The sequence below is a fragment of the Podarcis raffonei genome, chromosome 1 (genome assembly GCF_027172205.1).
Source record: "Podarcis raffonei isolate rPodRaf1 chromosome 1, rPodRaf1.pri, whole genome shotgun sequence".
NCBI lineage: Eukaryota > Metazoa > Chordata > Lepidosauria > Squamata > Lacertidae > Podarcis > Podarcis raffonei.
Window position 1 is genome coordinate 43,695,692 of NC_070602.1, and position 19,740 is coordinate 43,715,431.

Here is a 19,740-nt window from a genome sequence, read left to right on the forward strand (position 1 = left end):
GAAGCTGAAGTGGATCCCAATGACCATTTGGAAGGAATCAAACCAAAGTATGCCACTGGCCACTCAGTGCTATTCTTTTCAGCTTCCAGAGGGCAAAGCACCTACCCCACCACTTCTGCTGCCAAGAGGAAGGCATTCTGGCATGTGGCATTGCTGCTCACCTTCCCAAGGGTGCAGCACTTTGAGGAGTGCCCTGGCTCCAGCCGAGTTTGGCAAGAGCTGAGCCATAGCAGTGGCAGAAGGAAGGGGGAACAGTAGGGGAGGGGGCAAGAAGCAGCAATTCCCAGAATGGTTTAACAGCCAATCCCTCTTTACAGGGAACTCTAGGAATTGTATCTCTGTCAGGAGAATAGGGGTCTCCTAACAATTCTCAGCACCCTTAACAAACTACAGCTCCCAGGATTCTTTGGGGAAAGCCAGGATTGTTTAAAGTGGAATCGTAGCTTTTTAAATGTATGGTGTGAATGTGGCTTTTGTCACTTGCAGCTAAAACAACGAAAAGTCTTGTGGCACTTTAAAGACTAACAAATGGTACAAGCGTTCCTGGACGAGAAGCAGACAGAAACAGAAATTGGGGAGGGGGCTGTTTCGTTTCGCTTTGGTGTCCTAGCCCCTTTGCTAAATAACAGAAGAGGGATGCCTTGGGGTGAGGGGATGGCAGCAGCATAATTTATGTATTTAATTAAATACTTTATACCACTTTTTTTTGAATATTCCATTTATATCCCACCTTTCCCTCCAAGGAGTTCAAGATGCTTCTTCTCCTCCCTGTTCTATCATCACAACAACTCTGTGAGGTAGGTTAGGCTGAGACCTAGTCACTGGCCTGAGGTCACCCAGTGAGCTTCATGGATGAATGGAGATTTGAACCCTAGTCTCCCAGGTGGCTAGTCCAGCTCCCTAACCACAACACCACCTCAGGAGGGGTATTCAACTAAGTGCTCCTCAGTGTAGATCCACTGAAACTGATGGATGTAACTTAGTCATGCTCATTATTTTCAATGGGTCTACTCTGAGCAGAAGTTAGTTAAATGCCACCCTCAATACAACACTGTAAGTCAGAGGTTTTCAGCCTTTTGTAGTCCACAGCTTTCTTGACCAATGACATTCTTTCTGCCGCACCCCTGTGGGGCTCAGGAGCCCAGTTATGTCACCCCTTGGCTGCAGAGCTGGCAGCCTCTCACCTTTTTTCAAACACCCTCCCTTGTGGAGCGTTCCCTCTGCCTCTCCCCTCTCCTTGGGAGTCCTCCTGGGAGTCCTTCATCATTCAAGGCACCCCAGGGTGCCACAGCATACTGGTTGAAAACCACTGCTGTAAGTAAACAGTGTCAAAATTAAAACTACCACACCCATCCAAAGAGAGAGAGATCCAGGATCACACTGCTACTGTTAGGAGATGAAGGACAACATCCCTGCTGCAGGATCATAGGACCAGTGGGATCAGAAGGGAACTAGCCACAAGTTACCCGAGCAGAAGCCAGACCCAGTTATGGGAGAGTTCTACTCTTAGATGATGCCCGAGATCCCAAAGTGTTGAATGGGGATCACGCATAACTTCCCGCGAGGCAAAAGCATCTACGACTTGGCTCTCGGCAGAGGGGGCGAAGAGCGGGAGAGGCCTCTTGTGGCTTCTAGTCCTGGCAGGGGGGATCTGAATGGTGTCTTCGGCTTCTGGGATGGCTCTGGCTGGGGTATCCGCTCGCTAGCTGGCTAGGGGAGTCAGGTTTCCGTGCCACCCTGCTGCCAGCTGGGCACTGGGCAGGTGCCGTCAGCTCCCCGGAGATCTGCAGGAGAATCGCTCTCGGGGAGATCTTGCTTTCCTACGGCCAGCCTCGGGAATGCCAAGTGGGGGAGAGAGATAGAGAAAGAGAGAAACCCATAGGCAAAGGGAAGCCCGAAGTTGGCAGCCCAGTGGCTCCACTGCAGAGTTGGGGACCGCAAAGGTTGAGGCTGCACCGTCCCCGGCGAGAGGGGGGGGGACCCGTCTCCCTGGGCCAGGCATCCTCGCCAGCCTCTCGCCAGAGGCGCCTTCCGCGTCTTCACAACCCCCCCTCCCCACCGCTGCCCGCCTCAAAGTTAACGAGCAGCCGCAGTGTTGTTTGCCGACCTGCCAGACAGGCGATGGTCACGGCAGCGGGAGCCCCCGAGCCCGAAGCGCCGAGGCTGCCCTGGAAGGGGACCACGCAACGCGCCGGTGCCTCTCTTTCCATGCCCGGATTGGTTCCCGCTCTGGGAGGCTGGCAGCCCAGGCGATCGTTCAGCACCATGGACAGCGACCTGCGGCAGTCCCGGGGCAGAGTCCGGTAGGGGCCACCCGGCCCGCACCTGCACTCCGGCCCGGCCCGCCAGCCTGCTCGCTGGCTCCCGGGGAGGAGGAACTTTCCGGTCCCGTTGGCTTCTATCGAGACGCGCGAGTAGGGCAGCGAGATCTGTAATGGCAAAGCATGTCTTCGGAGGGGGAGCCAGAGCCAGCCGCTGGAACAAGCGCAAATACTCCAGAAGAAGCAGGAGCTGCAGCTACAGCGGCTGGCGAGGAGGTGAGGACAAAGGGGAGGACAAGGACAAAGGGGAGCCTGGGTTGTTGTTGTTGTTGTTGGTTGTTGGTGTGTGTGTGATTTTGAAGGGGGGAGTCGTGTGATTGAGTATCGGTATACAAGCAGACACGCAGTGTTATATACATGCGGGGACACAAACACACACAAGTTGGAGGGCGAGAGTGGAGCTGTGTATTTTGAAGACTCGCTCAACTCCGGTGTGGTATCGGAGGGATGAGCTCTGGGTCAAAGCCCGGGACCAGGGTGCTTTCAGATTCTGGGTTGGTGAAACTCAAGCAAAATTGCCGCAAAAAGAACCGGGTCAGGAAAAGCCGCACCACTAAATGACAAGAACCGTTTTCGTATTCCACCTCTACCCACCCCCTTGAAATTTAGGAGGTTTGGAGAGCGGGAGAGGAAGATAAGTTGTGGTGTAGACTTCTTTCTTGCGGATGCTCAGCTGGGGCAGTAAGCAGCCAGCTGGAATGAAGGTTCCAGCAAGTCAAAAGCGATCGAGCGACGGGTATTCAAGGGTAGGGAGCTCTCCGAGGTTCTGGAATTGGAGTAAACCCTGAATATACTCCACCATAATCCAGGTTTAAGGAGCTCCGAAGACTGAAGCTTGGGTTTCTCTCCCTCCTTCCTTGTATGAAATCATCCCGCACCATCGAATGTCCTGCACAAACATCAAAGGCACATCCTAGTAATTAAGGGGCTTCTTTCATTCGATACACAAACCTCTGCTTTTCTCTTATAAGAAAGTCAAAACAAGGGTTCTGCTGCTGTCTGGGTGGGATTGATACAGCTGAGTTTCCAAAATACACTGCTGCAGTCTGGTGGATTGACCTCAACAAATCACTTTTCTCCATCAGGGTCATAAAGCAGTCTGCAAAGATTTGTGTGTTTGTGTGTGTGTGTGTCTTTCTGTGGACTGTCAACCATGTCAACAAAGTCTAAATAATCAGCAATGGTTGTATGTTTGGTGCTTTGGTTGTTTTATATTATAATATTTTTTTTTAAAATGTTAATATTAGGCAATATATAAAGAACTGTTTCTGATTTTACACCATTGCAGAAATATCTTACTATTTTAATCTTTTACGCACACAAAAACCCACTCGATTTTACAATTAAAAACAAACTAGCCTGCAGCAACGTAATTAAAAGATCATACAAACATATGTGATACAAAACGTTATGAACATCAGCATAAGAAAATAAAATAATATATGGGGCAAAAGTTAAGCACTTTGTTGCTCCATTGATTTCAGTTATGACATAACCCACTTCACTGTGCATCTCTCATGAAACTTTGTGCCACAATAAATGTTTTAGTTTTTAAGGTGACACAAGGCTCTTGGTTGTTTTCACTGCAACCGACTAGCATGGCTATCCCTGTGAAATTTGATTTGAACTAGAGATAGTGCCATCCATGACCAGCTATCACACTTGAAATCAATGGGACTTTGGCTAGATAGGGTTCAAAGTAAATATATCATTAATATGCTATGATATTCCTATCAAGCATGACTTTTGTGACAAATGGAATGTAAAGGGCAAAGTTTCTCAAATGAGCATGTCAGCTTTATGTTTCATAATATCCAAAAATATATTATTAAAACATGACACGTCAATCTTATTCAGTGAGTTCAGTGGAAATTTCTGGAATATGGACGTATGGACAGGCATCATTTGCCATGCTACTGCTAAATGGCAGATCTGTCGCATCTGACATAACTTGAGCAGCTGCATGTCTCACACTCAGACCTGGCCTTGTGGCCTTAAGACATGATGAGCATTGGAAGAGACTCATGGGGCTATCACATTGGCACCTTGCTCAGAGCAGCAGCCATCAGTTTCACCACCTCTTAAATCTGTGTGAGCTAATAACATCTGATCAATATCACCATAGGAATATTTTGAACTATTATTTCTTCCATGAAATCATTTTCATTTTACACAGTGGTCATTCCCTCCTGAAGAATAGTATCCAAATAGCAAGTCTACGTTCCTGTAGATCTAGGCCAAAGCTTTTTAATAATCCTGGGCAATCCCAAATAAAGGGGAAATCCTTAGGACATAAATTCACACATGCCTTTTATGTCCCTTCCAGAACCTACTTCTGTTAAACTAGTGGCTGTAATTTATGAAACTTTGGAGAGCTAGTGTAGTGCAAAGATTAACAGAGTTAGGAAATGCTTAGCTCAAATCTCACTTAAGCTATGAGCCTCTGGATTGCCTTAAGTAAGCTGTTATCTTTCAGTAGCAGCCTCCCATTTGTAATAAAGAGATGATAAGGATATTCGCTCATTTCAGAGAGTTGTTGTAAGGAATATTGAGGCAATATCAGTCTCCAAAGGGGTTGCCATGTTAGTCTGTTCAAGCAAAAACAATAAATTTACCCAGAAGTGCTGTTATCACCAATCACTGCTGCTGTGGAAGGGTCACTGTGCTCATTTTTGCATATATTTAAGTTCTAGCTGTATTGTCATTTAAGACAATCATCTTGGCACTGGTGAGAAATCACCAATTACGGAAGTGAATTGCTGTTTTGCATATATTTGAGCTCTAACCAAATTGTCACGGACTATACTTTTGCATTCTGTTGTCATTTTCATTCCAATATTTACATTGTCTCTGCTTTATACCCCTGTGCAAATTGAACAACATGCCCCAGGATTCTTGCTTAAACTGACAAGCAAGGATCATTTCCCCTGCATTTGATGCAGTGAACTCTATTCCATGAAAGCTCATGTGGTAATAAAATGTCTTGGTCTTTACAGTGCCACAAGACCTTTGTTGATTTGGAAACATTGTATGTGGCTGTTAAAAAAAAGCTAAAAGTGATATGTGAATACTACATGTTATGAGAAGCACTAAAATAGACTTAAAAAGCTAAATCTGACTTTGAAAATGCAAACAGACACACCTGTTCTAATTTCAGTTTTGAAATGTAATCATCCCAAGCCTTCCATTTTACACTGGGGAAAAGGCTGCCCCTTCCTATCACATTTCGGTTTGCCGTCTTTGGGTTGGGGAATTCACAAAATTTTGGAAGTGAAACATTCCTTTCAGCACTAGCTATAAGTGCTAGTGACTGAATCTCTGGATTAAGTCTAGTTGTCCGGTTCTGGCTGTGGTCAGTAGCCCACAGTGTAAGGCAAAGTTTTTACGAGACAGATCCTGCTAAAAGGATGGCTTCAATGCATCTGTTAAAGAAGCATGTTTCCTTGGGCATGAGCTGTAATGCCAGCTGTAATGCTGGCAACTGGCCCCAAAGATAGAGATAGATTAAGCTCTTCCATTCTTGTGCAGACCCAACTAAGCTCTGCCTTTCCCAGGGAAGGCCTCTCTGAAGTGACCATACTTGCCCTGGGAGCCTGCACTCTTGTGCTCCTCATGGCTTCCCTTCAGCATCTCTGGCAGGTGGGGCTGCACCCGAGATGATCTGGAAGAACACTGCCAGTTGCCCCCCTGGGTTTCAGATAGCCATCTTCAAATATCCAAAGGTATGTCACATGGAAGACATGGAGCGAGCTTATTTTCTGTTGCTCCAGAGGATAGGACGCAACCCAGTGACTCAAAGTGACAAGAAAGGGGATTCTGACTAAACATCAGCAAGAACTTTCTGGCAGTAAGAGCTGTTTGGCAGTGAAATGGACTCCCTTGGGAGGTGGTGGACTCTCCTTCCTTGGAGGTTTTTAAGCAGAGGTTGGATGGCCACCTGTCAAGAATGCTTTAGTTGAGATTCCTGCATTGCAGGGGGTTGGACTAGATAACCCTTCCAACTCTACAATTCCATGTTCCTTTGTGATACCAGAGCCTCCATTGCACACTCTTTCCTCCTCAACAAGGTACATGTCTGGCTTACTGAGTGGGGCCATGACAATTTAAATGAGCCCCATTATTCAAACAGGTTATTTCCCAGTGGACCCTGTATGCCCATCCATTTTGGACCCATTTTGACACTGTCTTCTTAGGTGTCATTGGAGTCCACATTGGAAGACTCCTGGCTTTCTGGAATTGTAAGGAGGAAAGTCAGGCTACAGAAGGAGGAGGACTAATGGAAAGGGGTGGAACTCCTGAGCATAAACAGCAGCTCAGCCCGCAGCTCTTTGGATCATGTTATTTATTTTGCTCACTTATCCCTGCAGTATTAAATGGCTGTAGTCCAGGGCTGCTTTTAACTTGCCACTTACATTTCAATATAAACATGGGAGCTGCAGAATCAAATTAGTTAATCTTTTTAAATGAAAGAGAGGGAGCTTCAAGGAGCCAAGGATGTGTATTAGTGAAATCTATTCTGTTGGGCAAGATCATATTCATGATACTGCAAATATAAAAATGGAAGTTTTAAATTAGCTCGGCCTGCCTTCTGTTGCCAATATGGAGACATGATGTAAGCATACTTCCTATAATTTAAAAAGCACAGAAATGTTTGCTTGGTCTCCAATGTCTAAAAATACTGACTGCCAATTTGAAAGCTTGTCTCTTCCACACTTAATTATGAATCTTGATATTAGTAATGAACAGGAGTGAACAAAAAAAGCTATACTACCCAAACACCTGCCTTTGTATTGTGTTTGTATTGTTCTTGCCTGCCAAAATACAGAAATCTGCTCACAAGGATTAGTCAGTTTCCTGGGGATCTGATTGCTGTTTTAGTACTGTTAGTGTTTCAGTTTAATTATTTTTTACATTGAATGCCTAAAAGGTTTTCCTTCAACTGTCCTCCTCACTCCTGGCCTCCGCTCAGAGTTATCCTCTGATAAAAGGTGGGCTATAAATATGCATCATAAATAAATAATACTGGAAAATCCAAATATAAGGTCAATTTCAAGAACAAGACCCATTTCCCCCATACCTTCCCCATTACCTTGGTTACTCTCCATTATTCATTCATTCATTAGTTTATTCATGTTGGATCACAACATATACATTTAGAAAGAATAATTTCTAGACATCAAGATTCAAGTTTGGGGCAAGTACTCTTTGGTGAGAGAAGCCCAGCAAAGCAAAGTATGGAAATATAGGCTGCTAGACCTTTAAAATGTACCTTTCCAAGTGTGTTCCAAAAATTTCCCTCTCCCCTCAGCATAGGAAAGGACCACGTTTGGTAAGTTTAACATTGGTTTACTTATAAACTCTTCAAAGGTCTGGTTCATGTGCTTTTCTATACATCAGTCAGAAAAGTTGCACAAGTAGTAAAACTATAAGGGAAGTGACATAACTAAGCCTGGCAGTACAGCTTATTCTATGGTATTAATTAGACTTAAGCATGTTGGGATAAGCATATGAGACTGCTTATCCCACAATTTTCATGCCACATTTTCACAAAAAGAATCATGCTCAAAGCAGCTTACAACAAAGAAAACAACAAATCAACCATTACAACAACAATTTCATAATAACACAATAAAGCAACAACATAATAGCAAATATAACAACATATAGAAAACATTTCAGTATTATGAATACAACAAGGTTTTGTTGACAACATCCTTTCATTCACTGAATATGTACGGTATATCTTATGGCACCTCCTGTTCTCAGAAGGAAACATTACTTTTCTATACTCTATTGCATCCGATAAATGTAACGCTCACTACAGGACACGGAACCCATTTAGGGCAGAGATGGGGGAAAACTGTGGCCCTCCAGATGTCATTGGACTCCAGTTCCCATCAGCCCCAGCCAGCATGCCCACTGGACAGGGATGGTGGGAGACGTAGTCCAACAACATTTCAAAGGCACCACATTGGCTGCCCATGCAGTGAAAGATATGAAGAAGTGGCTGTTTGTTTTGTATTGGTGATAGAGCTGTAGTTACTGTGGAGCTTGAAACAGAAAATAGATCCCAACTTAAAGCACACTGCTGTTTTTCAATTTAGTCTTAAGTGTATTCAAGCACAGGACATTGATCCTTATCTGAGTCTCTCTCTCTCCCTTCTTACTAACATCTCTTTGCCCACCCGCATTTGATACCTGAAATGGTGTTCCCGTGTGTGTGTGTGTGTGTGTGTGTGTGTGTGTGTGTTTGGAGCTGGATGGCAATCATTGCTTCCCTATGGCAAAACAGCCAGGACAAGAGGCGGTAGCTGGTCCATTTGTTACAGAAGAAATGCAAGGAGGCAGCTTTCTTTTAGCACCACTCTACTATTAATAGCAAAATCTTGATTGCATTTTTATAGCTGCCTCATTCTAGGTTTATATTTCTGAACAAAGACTGATTCACTCTCTCACACAGACACCCCATATCCCTGATTGTAGTGCTTGAAGATTGATCCACTTAGTTCATACTCCTCTCTAGTGTTATTATCATTCCTTTATATCTGTTTGCTCTGGAGTGTTTGCCTTCAGATGGCCCATTAGTCAGAATATGCAAAATCTTTGAAAGCGGGACCGAAAATTAGTGGCTATCCTTTCATTACCCAAGGAAGCTACCTATTAATAAGGCTCCATACAAATGCAGCCATCTTCTAAAGCACTACATATCCTCTCCCTATAATCCATATTAACAGTGTTTATGATAGGTCAGTATTCTTACTTTGATTTTGCGGAAGGAAGTTGAGAGGCAGTGGCTTTTCTTAGGACATGCTAACAGTGCTGGGTAAGACTTCAAACATTTGTAGCCATTTACTTGGGAATAAGGGATGCGGGTGGCGCTGTGGGTTAAACAACAAAGCCTAGGACTTGCCGATCAGAAGGTCGGCAGTTTGAATCCCCGCGATGGTGTGAGCTCCTGTTGCTCAGTCCCTGCTCCTGCCAACCTAGCAGTTCAAAAGCACGGCAAAGTGCAAGTAGATAAATAGGTACCGCTCCGACAGGAAGGTAAACGGCGTTTCCGTACGCTGCTCTGGTTTGCCAGAAGTAGCTTAGTCATGCTGGCCACATGACCTGGAAGCTGTACGCCGGCTCCCTCGGCCAATAAAGCGAGATGAGCACCGCAACCCCAGAGTCGGCCACGACTGGACCTAATGGTCAGGGGTCCCTTTACCCTTTTACTTGGGAATAAGCACAATTGAACTTACTTCCAAGTCTATGTATACGACTGTACACATACTCCTATTTACTCTGTATCCAGTGCTCTCCCATTCCTGGTTTGGGAAGTGATATACGTACACAAATTAGCCACAATCCACATCTATCCTGTTGTTTCTTATGAAATATTGCATTTTGATGCACTTCCCCCCCAACCAGCTTCAAATAAAATTAAGAAAAGAATGATAGCTGTGTTTTAAGCCACTAATGTGTACACAGCCTAGTTAAGGATTGACACGGGCAGCGATTTAATAAAGAGTTAGGTGCACTTGAGCCTGCATTATTGGCTGCAGGTCTCTGTTGCGTCTACATTCAGTGGCAACCAGGATTTCTTTCTAATGGGTGAGGCATATAGGGATGTACTTTGAGACTATCGAAATCCTACTAGTTTTAGCATTCATTTCAGCCAGCAAGCTCTGTGAAGGGATTGCAGCCAGTTTCTTTAAAAGTATAGCTTCTTTTCTCCTCTCTCCAGTTTCCTTTTCAGAAAGCCTGGATGGATTGCAAGTGTGCATCAAAGTTCTGCTGCTGCAGTTTTGTGCAGCAACCAAAAATGAGTGTGTTCAGATTGAGTCAGTTGGTAGAGCTGTGCCCATTCACAGAGTCTGGGCATCACAAAGAGAGTTTTTATCTATTACATATTTACCCCAACTCTCCTCTAAGGCAGGAGTGAACCCATGACCCTTGACATGCATTGGACTACAGCTCCCATCAGCTGTGCCCATTAGCCGTGCTGGCTAGGGTTGATGGGAGTTGGGGCGCAGTAACATCTGAAGGGCCACTTGCTCACCCCTTCTCTGAGGAGTTTAGAGCCCTGTACATTAAGCATTCCTGTTTTACCTTCACAACAACCTCATTTGATAGGTTGAGAGATGGTGACTTGCTCAAGAAGATCCACCAAGTTTGTTTAATGGCTGAACACAGCATTGAATCCAAGGTTTCCTGGTTCACAACCCTGGTTCCCTAGAATGCCAGCCTGCCATGTACAGCCTTCTTTTTCTAGTCTATCTGGTACCTCAATTTAATGAAATGGAAGCAGATGTCTTGCAAGAGCTAAAAAGGTAAAACGAGAGAGAGAGGATGATTTTTGCAAGGAAAGTGGTGGGAATGAGATAGGTACAGTCTTTGGGCAGGAATAAACAAAGGCCTTTCCATTTATAAAACTGCAAAGGCATTGAGTGTGTGCAGGCTCCTTCTTTTCGTTTTAGATCAAAGGCAAGGAACATCCCTGTTCAGCTTACAGAAGAAGAGATTGCCTAATGATCTCTGAAAACTTGTCCAGCAGCAAAGAACAACTTCTTGGCACACCCAGTAACAAGCAATAAACACAACATTTGTCCAGGTGCTGTGGGAAAATCCTCCCTAAAGCTGTTTTATTTTGCTTATGGCAGAGGCTCACAGCTTGGTTTCTTGGGTGTGCTGGGCCACTCCCAAGCCTCTCAACTAGGTATTTATGGACCCTGGGATGATGGTGCCTACGAGCACCAGAGGCAGATCCTAGATGGCTTAATAAGAATGACTGAGACAAACTCCTGATGAGGCTGAGGAAGGGGGCCAGTTGCTGATTTGAAGGGTTATACTGTAGGGCAGGAGGAGCCAAGATGGTGCTGGTCTGCTGTTTCTGAACTACAATTCCCATCATCCCTTATCATTGACACACTGGCTCAGGCTTATAGGTGCTGGAATCCAACAACATCTGTAGGGTACTGTCAGGGAACTGACATTGGAGCCAGGAGTGGAGGTAAGGCTCCCCAGCGATGCCGGAGAAGGGCCCAGCAGGGAGAGAGGGAACTCATCCACTGGGGAAGGAAATCAGCGTGACACCAGGAAGAAGGGGGAGCAGGGGAGGGCTTCGGAGAGGTGGCTCCAAGACTCTTCGACAGAGACCAGCGGGGAGAGCACAGGTCCTCCGCTGGCCACGCCCACCCTGCGCAGAAGACTTCCGCGCAGGGAGGCTAGGCGGAGACTTGGCGTCAAAGAACTTTTATGCTGGAAGAAGTTCAGGAAACGCCCACTGACGGATTCTGCCAGTGACTGATACAGCCGCGGAGTCAGGGCTGTGCAGCCAGGGAAAGGTTAAACCAGGCAACCTTGCCAAGAGTAGCGGCAACTTACGCACGAGCAACCCCAATTCCCATTACAGGTACAATACTGGGTATCTGCTGTAGGGTGCTGAAGAGTGGAATTCACCCAGTTTGTACTCGAAAGAACCCCAAATCTCCAAACCAAAAGGCTCTACTTGCTGAGACTTTAAACTAGGAGAGTCCAGAATTTCACTGCCTTATTCTAAATGATGCATAGATCTGATTTCAGGAAGCAGCCTTCAAAGTTCTTGCAGAGCTTAATACAAATCTATGCATGTGAAAGCACTGCTCTCAGGCACTGATATCTTGTGGGTGGGGGAAGTATCAGGTAAATTGGAATGATGTTAGGTTAGCTTGGAACAGTATGTAGCAATCAAAGTCATGAGATCAAAAGTAACTACAATTTTGTCTGGTTTTAATGGAATACCTGTTGGGAGTTCTCTGAGAAATGGGTGGATACTGTAATCATAAAGCATGCTTGAAAATCACAGTCCTTCCAGACTGTCACTTTATATCACTAGAGAAAGATCAAGAATGCCTTTCTCATCCATCCTGGGAACCACACACTCAGCTTTAAGCAGGCTAGATAAAGTCTGCAACTGTCTTCAACATTCAGGGCTATCAGGACTGGGAATCCTTCAATCTCTTTGCCCCTGACTTCCCTGTCCCTTAGCTTTCCCATGTCTCAAGATCTCTTCTCAATCTTACTGGTCATGCTGAAGCTGAATGAGGTTTAGTGCCAGCCAAACTGACAATCTTTCACTCCATCACAGGAGTACAAAGTGTTCTGCATCTGAACATTCTATGAAACCAGACAAGCTCAGCTAATTTCAATAAAAGGAATCATCCTCTCATGCACAATACAATAGAGCTCCCATGAATATCTGGCAAAACAGCACTACTGACTGGCTAGAAGCCAGTTATCCCTGATCTAGAAGTATCAAAGGTTATTAAATCTGCTGGTATTTACTCTTCAGCACCTCATTTATGGCTGCAAAGAGTGTGTACAGGTGCTAATAACAGGTGTTGTGAACTAGATTCTAGGCTTCAGTCATTGACAGAACTTTTGAAACCCTATAAAATGACTGGTGGCTAGAGTCATGCAATTAATTTGGGATTCCAACGCTTTGTAGTTGTTGTTGTTTAGTCATTTAGTTGTGTCTGACTCTTCATGACCCCATGGACCAGAGCACGCCAGGCACTCCTGTCTTCCACTGCCTCCTGCAGTTTGGTCAAACTCATGCTGGTAGCTTCGAGAACACTGTCCAACCATCTCGTCTTCTGTCATCCCCTTCTCCTTGTGCCCTCCATCTTTCCCAACATCAGGGTCTTTTCCAGGGAGTCTTCTCTTCTCATGAGGTGGCCAACTCTTAATGAGCTGCAAATGAATGAACATTTTAAGCCTTAACAGGTGTATCTTAAAATGAGCAGCAATGCAGCTGGGCTGAATATATTTTGAAAAATGAAATAAATCATTCATACCAGATTTTCCGCTCATTTGCCTGTGTGGTAATATGCATGTGGCAAAGGTACTAGAAATTCCAGTTCTAAATCTGCAGCCTCTGAAAGGATCGTAAATATAATAACTACAAGATCAATTTATATAATCCACCTGAAACAAGTCCTGCATCAGAAGTTTTCACACCATAAGCAGTAAACAAACGATGACTGATGCAAGTGCAAGTGATTAGCATGTTTCCATTAGCATATTTATTAACTTCAAATGAGTTGCTCTTGGAAAGCTTTTTGTAAGGTTCGGGAGTGGTCGATTCATTTGTTGCAAATAGATAACAGTATGTAGCAACCGTTATGCAAACTTCTCTTCAGCTGCACATTCTAATGCTAGGCAGGGGTGGGGTTTTTCGTTTTTACTATATTCGGTTTCATTTCGTTTCTGTGAAAAACAGCAATACGTACAATAAAGGTAGCTAGGAATACATTTGTCAAACTGGGGTGAATGGGACTAGGATTGGGAAGCATTTTATTCTTTGGTGTGTGGGTGTATCACACAAGCCTAATGACCAGGAGCTGGTCCAAGAGGCAGAAATCTACTCAGTGAGGGTCAAGCCTTGCATCCAGCTTGTATCAGGGTGCCTGCAAATAGTCAGTGTGAAGGATTCAAGTGCACACCGAAGAAATGTAGGTTTGCTCAATTAAAGAGGGTTAAAGAGCTGTTCCACCAGCACACCAGATCCACTTTTTTAAAAAAGGAAATTTAAAAGATTGCATCTAATACTTAAAATAGCAGTCCTGAACACCCTTCAGAAACTGGGTTTTGCCCCTCAAGCCCTTCTAAGTCTGGGGTTGGGCCAGGGATAAGCTATGGTCAGGCAAAGAATCATAGACACCGAGAGACAACAGGACTGCTCAAGGTGCCCCGACTATAAAATTGGAGAAATTGAGAGAGATATAGCCACACTGGCAGCATCTCTCTTCTTTCTCGTATCCAAAAATGCAAGAAGGGCTTTTACACTCTCCAGAAACTCAGCTCTGCCCTCGCCAGTCCTGGTAGGATCCTTTAAAAAAGTCCCATATGCTCAGAGACTTTGCATCTGTTCATTGGGGGATATAGGAAGCCCAGAGCACTTGTTCTTTAGATGTCCCTTTTATGAAGAGGCACGTAGTGAGACTATTGATCCCCTGCTGACCTCCTGGAAAAGCAAATATTTGACTTTTTCCTGTTAGACAAAGATCATAAGACGACCTGGATGGTCCTCAAATTCTGTGTACAGATCTGTAGGTGCAGACCATCCCCCGACCCAAACTAGTTCATTAAGAAAATCCCCAAACTCGGTTCCATGGGTGACTCTGGGTTATCCCTCTGCGGGAGCTTATCTTAAAGTTTTAAGTGTCTATATGCTTATCGCATTTATAAATCTAAAATTTATTGTTGTACATTGTTTTAAATGTTTGTTTTCCTTCTGGGATTGTACCCCCAAGTGTGTTTTATAAGCTGGTCTCTGACCGTAAAAAATATTAAATTACTTAAAATGATCTCACAATAAATCCTCTCTTTCTCTCCCCTCTTCCTTTCTCCACCCCCATCTCCTATTTTGCTGCCTGATTCTTAGCAACAACCAGTCAAGCAGTCTTTGAGCTCTTCCATATGCAGGGAGTCCCACTGGAAATGCCTCCTTCTCTCCATTCTCATGTACGGCTGCCTGGGAGCTGTAGCTTGGTGCCAACTCACACAAGTCACTAAGCTTAGTTTTGACAGCTCTTTCAAAGGCAAGTCCATGATCTACCACGACAGCCCTTGCTCTGACGGCTATGTCTACATTCCATTAGCGTTCCTAGCCATGCTCTATGTAGTCTACTTGGTGGAGTGCTGGCACTGCCGCGCCAAAAGTGAACTCCAGTACAAGGCTGACGTGGAAAGTGTCTATGACCGAATTGCCAGGATGAAGCAAGCCACGCCATGCATATGGTGGAAGGCCATAAGCTACCACTTTGTCCGGCGGACCAGGCAAGTGACTCGGTACCGCAATGGGGATGCTTATACAACCACCCAGGTCTACCATGAAAGAGTCAACACCCATGTGGCTGAAGCTGAGTTTGACTATTCCCACTGTGGGTTCAAGGACATCTCTAAAGAGCTCATGGGCCTGGAATGTTTCTCAGCCACCCGACTGAAATTCACCAAATGTTTTAGCTTCGCCAACACAGAGTCCGAGAACTCTTACCTGACACAGAGGGCTCATTTCTTCACAGAGATCGAAGGGCTAGATGACTACATGGAGGTCAGGGAAGGCATGAAGCTAAGGAACATAGACTTCAAAGAGCTCATGATGGCCTACGGTGACCCTGATCACCTCCCATGGTACGTGTCCCACTATACGTTCTGGGTGGCTGCTTTGATGATGGTCTCGTGGCCGCTGAGAGTTTTCATAGAGTATCGGACTGCCTATGTGCACTACCACGTGGAGAAGCTCCTTGGGGTGGAGTACAGAGTGCCCACCGGGGCGGAGGAGCCCTTGTACAGATATCGCATCCCCAGGGTCAGCACTCAGGACAGCACAGAGCTCGAGTGGCACATCTGCACCAATCGCCAACTGATCCCCAGCTACTCGGAGGCGATGCTCATGGAGCTGACCAGCTCTCCCGTCTGCAACGGCTACTCCATGTGTAGGTACAGTGAGATCACGCGGGGCTGCGAGCGCTGCCACCACGCCTCCAGCACCTCCTCCATCTTCTCCCGACATGCCTTCCACAGCTGCAGCGGGAATTCGCAGCTCTCCCTCAACACCAGCCGCTTCTCCCTGTGCCGGATCCATGGCTCTCACAGGACAGGCCTCTGGAGGAGCCGCAGCAGCAGCATCGCTGACCGGGGCGGCCAGGACGACCCGTGCTGCTCCCACTCGAGTCAACTGGCCCTCAACGAAAACCCACCCACCTACCATGACGCTCGGTTTTTCCCAGTGCTCATTGTCCACAGGCCTGAAGGCCAGGAAGCGAGGCACTTCTGTCTCCGCCGAGCATCCTGCCTGGAAACGTCACTATGAAAGGGCACTCTGTCACTTTCCTGGGACAACTTCACTGCCAGAAGGCTGCTTGCCAGTGACAGCAATACTAGGACGGCTGTGGGATGCAACTGGTTTAAAGTCCCAGCCGCCCACTTCTCCAAATAAGGAAGCATGTTCCCCCAGAAGCTTACGAAGGGTCAATTCTAAGCCAGTTCACGTGTTTTGTTTGTTTCTATTAAGTTAAAAGTTTTCCAACCCACTCTTCATTAAAACAATTCCTGGATAGGATGCAATATATAGGATCCAAACATAAATAACATAAACCAAAAGAATGTTAAAAGAGCACTGGTACAAGTCAGGCGGATCCTGTGAGTCTCCACCAAGGAACAAATTAGCAAATTTAACCAAAGTTAGCAAATTTAACCAAATTTAACTGGTGCTGAAAACCGACCAGGCTTTGTTTGCCCTTCTTCCAAGAAGCTTGGGGCAGTCTTCACAGAATTAGCCTCTTTTAACGTGGGATTATCCCTTTTAACAGTAAGAACCTAAGGAGAGCGGTGCTGGATCAAACAGAAGGTCCATCTTGTCTATCCCCCTACAGTAGCCAACTAGATGCCCACGAGAAGCTCACAGGCAGGACATGAGGTCAATGGCACTCTCCTGCATGTGAATCTCCAGCAACTGGCAACTGGAGGCAATGTGCTTCTGAAGCTGGAGGTAGTCCCTAGACATCATGATGTCCCTAGACACTAGTAGTTCTTGATAGCCTTATCCTCCATGAAGGTGTCTTATCTGTATGTAAAGCTGTCCACGTTGGCAGCTATATGCTGTGGTGGCAAATTCCATAGCTCAACCAAGTGCTTAAATTAAGGATTTGGGCCATGGGGAGAGAAAATGACTTCCCCAAAGCCATTCAGTGAGCTCCATGTCTGAATAGCAATCTGTGCCCCAGTTTCCTCAGCTGAAGGCCCCCCCCCCCGCCCACTGTCTAGTATGCAACACTACCCCCCATTTAGATATGAGGTGGCAGAACCCACTCATGGTGACATTGGGAGGAGTTCATAGTAGCACTATGGCAATTGTTCTGTGAGTGCAAACTTTTCAGTTCTCCCTTCTTCTCCCTGCTTGCTGTTCTGGGGTTTCCCTGGGTCAATTTCAGGGAGGAACAGGGGAGAAGAGGGAGAAAACCCCATTGTCTTAATGGAAGTCCTTTCACAAGCATCCACCAGGAAGACTAGTTAGTTGAATCCTACCCTTTGCTATCTCATTTCCACCCAGGGAAAACTATTGTGCCTGAATCGCAAGACATGACTGAAACATTTGTCTGAAATTCCCTTCTCCATCTAACTTCCTCTTCCTCTTTAATACAGCCTTTCCCCTTTACTTCCCACATTCTTATGCACTTCTCTTTTTAATTTCCCCCTCTTTTTTGCATTCATCTAAGTATATGCATTTGGCACCCACATGTTTGACATCTTCTACCCATCACTGTGGGATGCAGGTGGCGCTGTGGGTTAAACCACAGAGCCCAGGACTTGCTGATCAGAAGGTCGGCGGTTCGAATCCCTGTGACGGGGTGAGCTCCCATTGCTCAGTCCCTGCTCCTGCCAACCTAGCAGTTCAAAAGCATGTCAAAGTGCAAGTAGATATCGCTCTGGCATGAAGGTAAACGGCGTTTCTGTGCACTGCTCTGGTTCGCCAGAAGCAGCTTAGTCATGCTGGCCATATGACCCGGAAGCTGTACGCCTTCTGGAGCAGCTGTCTGAGTTAGCAGTGGGTGACACTGCTTTGTGGTGATTCCAGTCCTTCCAAGATCTGTCCTGAGAACATCTAGTCTAAGTGTCCATCCTCATTTTCAGCTGGCTCTGATATAAACTGTTTCCATTCAACCTATATTTAACTGGGCAGGAGCTCTGGGGAGCTAGAAAAGATCAGCTGGCTTTAGCTGCGGGGGCAGAAGTGGTAATTGGAGCATCTGGGTCCCACACCTTTTATAAGGAGAGTTGGACAGACAACTGGGCACTACATGGCTATTTCTTGCCTAACTCATCCTGTCTCACAACACAGGAGACTGTGCAAGGGAGGTGGAAAAAGCAAGAAGCTCCATTTCTGCCTTTGTGCACAATAGTATCGAAGGTTGTCAGAGGTTTAGATAGGATGCCAGAACAAATGTAGAGGCTTAGTTATGCGCCAGTGCTGGGATCCTAGTCTTATGTATGTTTCTGATTATATTTCTAGTGGGCAAAATGCATTACAGAATTTATATTGTTTATCCTTAGAACAACCCAACAAGAGCAGCTGATATATCCTGCCCTGCCCATGAGGGTTGGCTACAGGACCTTCAAGGCCCCATTCAACACCTATCCTAACTCTGATTCTCATTTTACATATAGGACACTGAGAAGATGGCTCATGCACGCATATGCTTCAATGTATGTCTCATTACTCAATTAGCTGACTCATGTGAACACAGAACTGTTTCCATTGGGGGGGAACTGCATTATGAAATGTTAATTGTGGTGATACCATATTCAAACCTGCAAGTCGCTACTTGATGCTATAGTCCATGAGTGAAAAAGATATGTATGAGGTGCATATATCATATCACAGACCAAAGGTGACAGCTGCTCCACTTCCCTTTCACTGTAAGTCCCACCCCCGCTTAGGATTGCTTTTGCTTTAAGGATGCCATGGAAGATTCCCCCATAGGCTATTTTGAAGTACTACCCTAAACAACTTTCAACATATGTTATGACCCCTCCATGTGTTCATATCATGTGATGCAATAATGTGACCCCAGAACTCCATTTTGGTTTAAGGGCTTGATGAGCAGGAATATGGTTTTCAGGGTGGCTTGAAACCCCTCTACATGACTATCCTATCACCCCCAATAATATGAAACAGGTTTTGAGTCCCCCACAAAACTAACTGTAACCCTTGAAATCCCATTTCAGTTTACATGCCCAATGATGGAAGAGATTTTTTTTGTTGCCATGTCTACGGTCCCATGCCATCATCCTTGATAAAATAAAATGTTTTGTGTGTTCCCCAATCCTCCATGTGGCTTCAGGGTTTCTGGGGCCCAATGAACATAGAGTTTGTTTCAGGGAATCATGTAAGAACCTAAAGAGTGTTTCAGGGTTCAGGGGCCGCACAGAAGGTCGGGGGAACTCAAAACCCATTCCTTTTTAGATAGACGGATGAGATGCATAGAGGAGTCACAGTCTGCCCTGAAAACTATGATTAGGGAATCTCCTCCAAATAGCCCATGGGGGGTCCTATATGGCATCCTAAAGGCAAGAGTGATCCTAAGTGGGGGGGGGGGACTTCCAGTGGATAGGGACTGGGCCACCTGCCACTTTTTCTTTGCGATATAGGATATGTTTGCTATTCTTCTCTGGTGACTTACCCAATGGGACCTAGTGAATCTATGATGACTGTACAGGGATTTGAACCCAGGTCATTTGTCCAGTGCTCTCCCCCTTGGACCACACCAGCACCCTGCTCTCCTCAGACAATGGCTCATATGAAAAGAGCCTGAGCAGCTAACACTGAATCAAGATCATGAGCATTGACCTCTGTTAAGAAGCGTGGGAAACAAAGCTTTCCCTGCCTTTC

The 19,740-nt window shown here is 45.6% G+C and overlaps 1 protein-coding gene and 1 long non-coding RNA gene across 2 annotated transcripts in view; one reads left to right on the forward strand and one right to left on the reverse strand.

The window, feature by feature from the left end:
* Nucleotides 1-19,740, reverse strand: part of LOC128411174 (uncharacterized) — a 165,888-nt gene that overhangs the window by 63,852 nt on the left and 82,296 nt on the right. The window lies entirely within an intron of this gene.
* LOC128411164 (transmembrane protein 151B-like) lies at nt 1,840-17,746 on the forward strand. Its single transcript, XM_053383245.1, has 2 exons — nt 1,840-2,537; nt 14,731-17,746. Exons 1-2 carry the CDS (start codon nt 2,445-2,447, stop codon nt 16,159-16,161), a joined length of 1,524 nt encoding a protein of 507 aa, XP_053239220.1. The 5' UTR covers nt 1,840-2,444; the 3' UTR covers nt 16,162-17,746.